General features: G+C 46.7%; 1 protein-coding gene across 1 annotated transcript; it reads left to right on the forward strand.

Annotated features, from left to right (window-relative positions):
• Positions 1 to 1,365: 1,365 nt before the first annotated feature.
• On the forward strand, positions 1,366 to 2,095 carry LOC109939645 (uncharacterized). Its single transcript, XM_020537946.1, has 2 exons — positions 1,366 to 1,900; positions 1,987 to 2,095. The coding sequence occupies exons 1-2, from the start codon at positions 1,428 to 1,430 to the stop codon at positions 2,093 to 2,095; spliced, it is 582 nt and encodes a 193-aa protein (XP_020393535.1). The 5' UTR covers positions 1,366 to 1,427.
• The last annotated feature ends 6,123 nt before the right edge of the window (positions 2,096 to 8,218 follow it).

An 8,218-nucleotide genomic window follows, 5' to 3' on the forward strand; every position in this document is an offset into this window, starting at 1 on the left:
CTTTATAATAATTCTCTTTTCAACATCATGATTTTAGATGGAGGTCGATCTAGTATATTATATGCATAAAGTATCGGGACCACCGAATAAATATTTTATCTAACTAGGAGGGGGGACGTCGTGACGCTTGCGTTGCACTTCATGTAGCTCTATCAATTTTCACATATTTATATATATATATATATATATATATATATATATATATATATATATATATATATATAGGGACGAGGTAATGGAAGCCCAGGGCTTCCATTACTAGAGAGAGCCCCGGCCCCCGGCCTGGCTAGGTGTGCGGGGCGCGGGTCGACGTGGCAGGTGGTGGGACTACCGCGCGCAGGTACCGATTCAAGGTGGGGTGTTTATGCATACGGAATTTGAATGAAAAAGCTGCATAAATGGTAACGTGGCGCCGAGGCTCGGGTGGGGAGACGTGAGTCGCGCGTTATGCTTGCGTATTTTGCCGTTATTGGCTGCGTAAATTCGGCGCGGGTCGACGTGGCAGGTGGTGGGACTACCCACGCATGCATCGATTCAAGGTGGGGCGTTTATGCATACGGAATTTGAATGAAAAAGATGCATAAATGGTAACGAGGGGCCGGGGGTCGGGTGTGTAGACGTGGGACGCGCGTTATGCTTGCGTATTTTGCCGTTATTGGCTGCGTAAATTCGCATCTGACGGGACGAGAGTGGTCAGCTCGGGTAGTGGGGTGACGCGCGCGTCGTTCGGGAACGTGGGGCGGTCGCACGATAGGGTGATGCATGTTTATGGAAATGTAACACAATGGTCATGTAATCGTAACGGATAGTTCACGTAAATCTCGCGACATGCAAACTGCGCAGCAAATCGCGCAGGATATTGGATCATGCCATGAATATAGGCTAGGACGGTTTAGGCGAGTATAGGAGGTGAAAAAAAACGGCCTACACACAGCCGCCGCAGCTTTTGTTCATAGCTCTCGAAGAGTTAGGGCATACACAAAGGAGACGGCCAGGGGATCGGAGCAGTGTGGAGAAGATACGGCGATGACGACACCCTGTACGACCGATGGCCGGAATGCTGTAACTCCACCGGCTGCATTACCGGCGCCAGGAATTGTTGAAGAAGGCAACACAGTTCATCCAAGTTTGGTGGGAACAAGTCAGCGGATACCAATGCGGACAATTGGTGAACATGAGCAGGACACACCACACATTCTCCAAAGCCATGTAAGTTCAAAGGAATACCCATGTATTTGTTATACAATTTCCGTGCAAGTTATGATTTCACCGAATACACATGTATTAGTTATACAGTCCGTGCAATTTATGAAGTTCTAGAAATTCGCCATGCTAGAAGCTTATTTTTTATATATGTGCACTGCATGACGACTCCATTAATTGAATAGGATGATAGTATAGATCAACGATTGGTACCGAAGGTGGGTATGACATTTAGTAATGTGGACGAGGCGTACAAATTTTATAGCCGATATGCATATGAAGTTGGATTTCCATTGAAGAGATATAGGGAGAGAAAAAATTGCAAGTGGTTGAATTGTTCAATGGAAGGCAAGCGTGCCGAAAGAGGAAATGGTACTCCAAAAGTGCGAAATACAATTTCCAAGCGAACACAATGCAGAGCTGGAATGAAACTTAAAAAAATCTATGACGATGCCAAAGAGAATATCATTTCAGTGCGGATTGATCTTATTCATTTGGAACATAATCATGAGTTCTTCAGAAAGGATACAGAAAAGAATCAGTTACAGTGCAACAAGACACATGATCCAGAATACATGGAGTTCCTTAGTGCGATGCAAGAAAGCAGGATTCCGCAACACTGTATTATGGATTTTGTTTCAGAAATGCATGGTGGACCAGAGAATGTACCGTTAACTACACAAGACATGATCAACCTGTAAGTCATTTTGTTATTTACACTGATATAATGACATAATGACGTTGTGTACGTATTGACTATGGCATATTGTTTAATGTTCACAGGAAGAAAGCGCGACAAAGAGAAAGAAATGCCAATGGTGTGTCTAAGCTCCTATCTTTTTTGCATTGTGTAAAAAAGATAACCCACAGTTTTTCTCTGACTTCCAACTAGACCAAGAAGGAAAGATTTTGAGCATTTTTTGGTCCCATGCTAGCCAGCAAGCAGATTACATTGACTTTGGAGATGCAGTTACCTTTGATACAACTCATAAGACAAATCTATATGACAAACTGAAAGGGAAATGTGCCCTTGGGCCATTTCTAAGTATTTTGGTGATTGAGTGCAAACACAAGGGCTTAAATGTGAAAATATGCTCATGGATGAACAAAGTGCAAATCACAAGTAAAGGTATGTTTCTAAGCCTTAGTACATTAGTTTTGTGTACTAACATCTTGTCTAAGTGTTAGAAACAGGAGAAAGAAGAAAAGAAAAGAAGTGGAGAGTGGCTGTGTACAGCCAAAGGCTGCTTCGGGCTGGGGCACAGGACTGTCCGGTGTGCACCGGACAGTGTCCGGTGCGCCAGACCAGCGCGGAGCAAACCAGCCGCTCTCGGGTTTTTCTCCGGCGACTTCGGCTAAAATTCACCGGACTGTCCGGTGTGCACCGGACTGTCCGGTGAGCCAACGGTCGGCCAGGCCAACGGTCGGCCGCGCGATCGGCGCGCGACACGTGGCCGAGCCAACGGTCGGAAGGAAGCACCGGACTGTCCGGTGTGCACCGGACATGTCCGGTGCACCAACGGTGCGCAGATCTGACTCTGACAGCAACGGTCGGATGCGCTGTTTAAGGAAACAAATCGGGCACCGGACAGTGTCCGGTGTGCACCGGACTGTCCGGTGCGCCACGAGACAGAAGGCAAAGATGGCCTTCCAGATTTGTTCCCAACGGCTCCTAGCTGCCTTGGGGCTATAAAAGGGACCCCTAGGCGCATGGAGGAAAACACCAAGCATTCCTTGAGCACTCTTGATCACTCACACATCAATCTCGCGCACTTGTTCGACATTCTAGTGATTTGAGCTCTGTTCTAGTGTGCTAGTCTTTTGAGCTCAAGTCTGGGTCTTGTGTGTGCGTATTCGCTGTGATCTTTGTGTCGTGTGTGAGTTGCTAATCCCTCCCTTGCTCCGTGACTCTCTGTGAACATCTTTTGTAAGGGCGAGAGGCTCCAAGTTGTGGAGATTCCTCGCAAACGGGATTGAGAAAAGAAAAGCAAGAATACCGTGGTATTCAAGTTGATCATTGGATCACTTGAGAGGAGTTGAGTGCAACTCTCGTCCGTTGGGACGCCACAACGTGGAGTAGGCAAGTTTTGTACTTGGCCGAACCACGGGATAACCACCGTGTCATCTCTGTGATTGAATTCTTGTGGTTATTGTGTTTTGACTCCTCTCTAGCCACTTGGCCATAATTGTGCTAACACTTGACAAGTTTTGTGGCTTAAGTTTTGAAGTTTTACAGGATCACCTATTCACCCCCCCCCTCTAGGTGCTTTCAATTGGTATCGGAGCCGTTCTCTTCAAGAAAGGGACTAACCGCCCGAAGAGATGGATCCTAAGGGGAAGGGAATTGTGATCAACGACAAGGAGAAGGAGTCCTTCGTCAACGAGCCAAGGGATGACAAGTCCAATGACTCGGGCTCGAGCCACAAGCGAAAAGATGGGAAGAAGAAGAAGACAAGACGCATCAAGGAGATCGTCTACTACGACAGCGATGAGTCCTCTTCTTCCCAAAAGGACGACGACCACGACAAACAAAAGACGGTTAACTCAAACTTTTCTTTTGATTATTCGCGCATTCCATATAGCTCAAATGCTCATTTGCTTCCCATTCCACTTGGCAAACCTCCTCACTTTGATGGAGAGGACTACGGATTTTGGAGTCACAAAATGCGTACTCACCTATTTTCTCTCCATCCAAGCATTTGGGAGATTGTGGAAAGTGGAATGAAATTTGATAGCTCGGATAGCCCTTCATTCATTAATGAGCAAATCCATAAGAATGCACAAGCTACCACTGTTCTTCTAGCTTCACTGTGCAGGGATGAATATAACAAAGTGAGCGGCTTGGATAACGCCAAGCAGATCTGGGACACCCTCAAGATCTCTCATGAAGGGAATGACGTTACCTTGCTCACCAAAACGGAGTTGGTGGAAGGCGAGCTTGGACGGTTCGCGATGATAAGGGGCGAGGAGCCAACTCAGACATACAACCGGCTCAAGACCCTTATCAACAAAATAAGGAGCTATGGAAGCATGCGATGGACGGACCACGACGTCGTCCGACTAATGCTCAGGCCCTTTACCGTTCTTGATCCTCATTTAGTGAATAATATTCGTGAGAATCCCAGGTACACCAAAATGTCGCCCGAAGAAGTCCTAGGAAAATTCGTCAGCGGGCGAATGATGATCAAGGAGGCAAGGTATGTGGACGACGCCTTGAATGGACCGATCAACGAGCCGCAACCTTTTGCTCTCAAAGCCACAAGGAACAAGGAGGCGCTACCCAGCAAGGTGGCACAAATTGAGGCGGCTGGTCTTAATGATGAAGAAATGGCCCTCATTATCAAGAGATTCAAGACGGTGCTAAAGGGTCGCAATGGACAGCCGAGCAAGACTAAGACCAAGGGGAAGCGATCATGCTTCAAATGCGGTAAGCTTGGTCATTTTATTGCTAACTGTCCTGATAATGAAAGTGACCAGGAAAAGGGGAACAAAAGGGAGAAGAAGAAGCACTACAAAAAGGCCAAGGGCGAGGCGCATATAGGCAAGGAGTGGGATTCGGATTGCTCCTCCTCCGACTCCGACAATGAGGGACTCGCCGCCACCGCCTTCAACAAATCGGCCCTCTTCCCCAACGAGCGTCACACGTGTCTCATGGCTAAGGAGAAGAAAGTTTATGCATCCGGGGGATCAAGCTGGATTATCGACAGCGGATGCACAAACCATATGACGGGGGAGAAGAAGATGTTCACTTCCTACGTCAAGAATAAGGATTCCCAGGATTCAATTATATTCGGTGATGGGAATCAAGGCAAGGTAAAAGGGTTAGGTAAAATTGCAATTTCTAATGAGCATTCTATCTCCAATGTATTTTTAGTAGAGAGTCTTGGATATAATTTGCTATCTGTTAGTCAATTATGTCATATGGGGTATAACTGTCTATTTACAAATGTAGATGTGTCTGTCTTTAGAAGAAGTGATGGTTCACTAGCTTTTAAGGGTGTATTAGACGGCAAACTTTATTTAGTTGATTTTGCAAAAGAAGAGGCCGGTCTAGATGCATGCTTAATAGCTAAGACTAGCATGGGCTGGCTGTGGCATCGCCGCTTAGCACATGTGGGGATGAAGAACCTTCAAAAGCTTCTAAAGGGAGAACACGTGATAGGTTTGACTAACGTGCATTTCGAAAAAAATAGACCTTGTGCAGCTTGTCAAGCAGGTAAACAAGTGGGAGGAGCGCATCACGGCAAGAACGTGATGACCACTTCAAGACCCCTGGAGCTGCTGCATATGGACCTCTTCGGACCCGTCGCCTATCTAAGCATAGGAGGGAGTAAGTATGGTCTAGTTATTGTTGATGACTTTTCCCGCTTCACTTGGGTGTTCTTTTTGCAGGATAAGTCTGAAACCCAAGGGACCCTCAAGCGCTTCCTCAGGAGAGCTCAAAATGAGTTTGAGCTCAAAGTGAAGAAGATAAGGAGCGACAACGGATCCGAGTTCAAGAACCTTCAAGTGGAGGAGTTCCTTGAAGAGGAAGGGATCAAGCACGAGTTCTCCGCTCCCTACACACCACAGCAAAATGGTGTGGTAGAGAGGAAGAACAGGACGCTCATCGATATGGCGAGGACGATGCTAGGAGAGTTCAAGACCCCCGAGTGCTTTTGGACGGAAGCCGTTAACACTGCTTGCCACGCCAACAACAGGGTCTACCTTCATCGCCTCCTCAAGAAGACGTCGTATGAGCTACTAACCGGTAACAAACCCAATGTATCGTACTTTCGTGTATTTGGGAGTAAATGCTACATTCTAGTGAAGAAGGGTAGAAATTCTAAGTTTGCTCCCAAAGCTGTAGAAGGGTTGTTATTAGGTTATGACTCAAATACAAAGGCGTATAGAGTCTTCAACAAATCATCGGGTTTGGTTGAAGTCTCTAGCGACGTTGTATTTGATGAGACTAATGGCTCTCCAAGAGAGCAAGTTGTTGATTGTGATGATGTAGATGAAGAAGATGTTCCGACAGCCGCTATACGAACCATGGCGATTGGAGAAGTACGGCCACAGGAACAAGATAAACGAGATCAACCTTCTTCCTCGACCATGGTGCTACCCCCAACTCAAGACGATGAACAGGTTCATCAACAGGAGGCATGTGATCAAGGGGGAGCACAAGATAATCATGTGATGGAGGAAGAAGTGCAACCGGCACCTCCAACCCAAGTTCGAGCGATGATTCAAAGGGATCATCCCGTCGACCAAATTCTGGGTGACATTAGCAAGGGAGTAACTACTCGATCTCGATTAGTTAATTTTTGTGAGCATTACTCCTTTGTCTCTTCTATTGAGCCTTTCAGGGTAGAAGAGGCCTTGCTAGATCCGGACTGGGTGTTGGCCATGCAAGAGGAGTTAAACAACTTCAAGCGCAATGAAGTTTGGACACTAGTGCCTCGTCCGAAGCAAAATGTTGTGGGAACCAAGTGGGTGTTCCGCAACAAACAGGACGAGCACGGGGTGGTGACGAGGAACAAGGCTCGACTTGTGGCAAAAGGTTATGCCCAAGTCGCAGGTTTGGATTTTGAGGAGACTTTTGCTCCTGTGGCTAGGCTAGAGTCAATTCGAATCTTGCTAGCATATGTCGCTCACCATTCTTTCAGGTTGTTCCAAATGGATGTGAAGAGCGCTTTCCTCAACGGGCCAATCAAGGAGGAAGTGTACGTGGAGCAACCCCCTGGCTTCGAGGATGAACGGTACCCCGACCATGTGTGTAAGCTCTCTAAGGCGCTCTATGGACTTAAGCAAGCCCCAAGAGCATGGTATGAATGCCTTAGAGACTTTTTACTTGCTAATGCTTTCAAGGTTGGGAAGGCCGATCCAACTCTTTTTACAAAGACATGTGATGGTGATTTGTTTGTGTGCCAAATTTATGTCGATGACATAATATTTGGTTCTACTAACCAAAAGTCTTGTGAAGAGTTTAGCAGGGTGATGACGCAGAAATTCGAGATGTCGATGATGGGCGAGTTGAACTACTTCCTTGGGTTCCAAGTGAAGCAACTCAAGGACGGCACCTTCATCTCCCAAACGAAGTACACGCAAGATCTACTAAAGCGGTTTGGGATGAAGGACGCCAATCCCGCAAAGACTCCGATGGGGACCGACGGACACACCGACCTCAACAAAGGAGGTAAGTCCGTTGATCAAAAAGCATACCGGTCAATGATAGGTTCTTTGCTTTACTTATGTGCTAGTAGACCGGATATTATGCTTAGCGTATGCATGTGTGCTAGATTTCAATCCGATCCTAAGGAGTGTCACTTAGTGGCGGTGAAGCGAATTCTTAGATATTTGGTTGCTACGCCTTGCTTCGGGCTCTGGTATCCAAAGGGGTCTACCTTTGACTTAGTTGGATACTCAGACTCCGACTATGCTGGATGTAAGGTCGATAGGAAGAGTACATCGGGGACGTGCCAATTCTTAGGAAGGTCCCTGGTGTCATGGAACTCTAAGAAACAAACATCCGTTGCCCTATCCACCGCTGAGGCCGAGTATGTTGCCGCAGGACAGTGTTGCGCGCAACTACTTTGGATGAGGCAAACCCTCAGGGACTTTGGCTACAATCTGAGCAAAGTCCCACTCCTATGTGATAATGAGAGTGCTATCCGCATGGCGGAAAATCCTGTTGAACACAGCCGCACAAAGCACATAGACATCCGGCATCACTTTTTGAGAGACCACCAGCAAAAGGGAGATATCGAAGTGTTTCATGTTAGCACCGAGAACCAGCTAGCCGATATCTTCACTAAGCCTCTAGATGAGAAGACCTTTTGCAGGTTGCGTAGTGAGCTAAATGTCTTAGATTCGCGGAACCTGGATTGAATTGTAGCATACATGTAGTTATGCTTTTGATCATGTTCCTTTTTGCATTATGTTGCTTATTATGGTGCTCAAGTTGTACAAACACTCCCTGGACCTCACAAGTCCGTTGCAAAGTGATGCACATGTTTAGGGGGAGATGTGTTAC

This window comes from Zea mays, chromosome 5 (assembly GCF_902167145.1).
Source record: "Zea mays cultivar B73 chromosome 5, Zm-B73-REFERENCE-NAM-5.0, whole genome shotgun sequence".
NCBI classification, from domain to species: domain Eukaryota; kingdom Viridiplantae; phylum Streptophyta; class Magnoliopsida; order Poales; family Poaceae; genus Zea; species Zea mays.

Bases quoted from the DNA above. Each gene is read 5' to 3' on its own strand.
- LOC109939645 (XM_020537946.1), top strand. From the start codon at position 1,428: ATGACATTTAGTAATGTGGACGAGGCGTACAAATTTTATAGCCGATAT. The intron at 1,901-1,986 runs GTAAGTCATTTT...TAATGTTCACAG, and splicing joins ACACAAGACATGATCAACCT to GAAGAAAGCGCGACAAAGAG.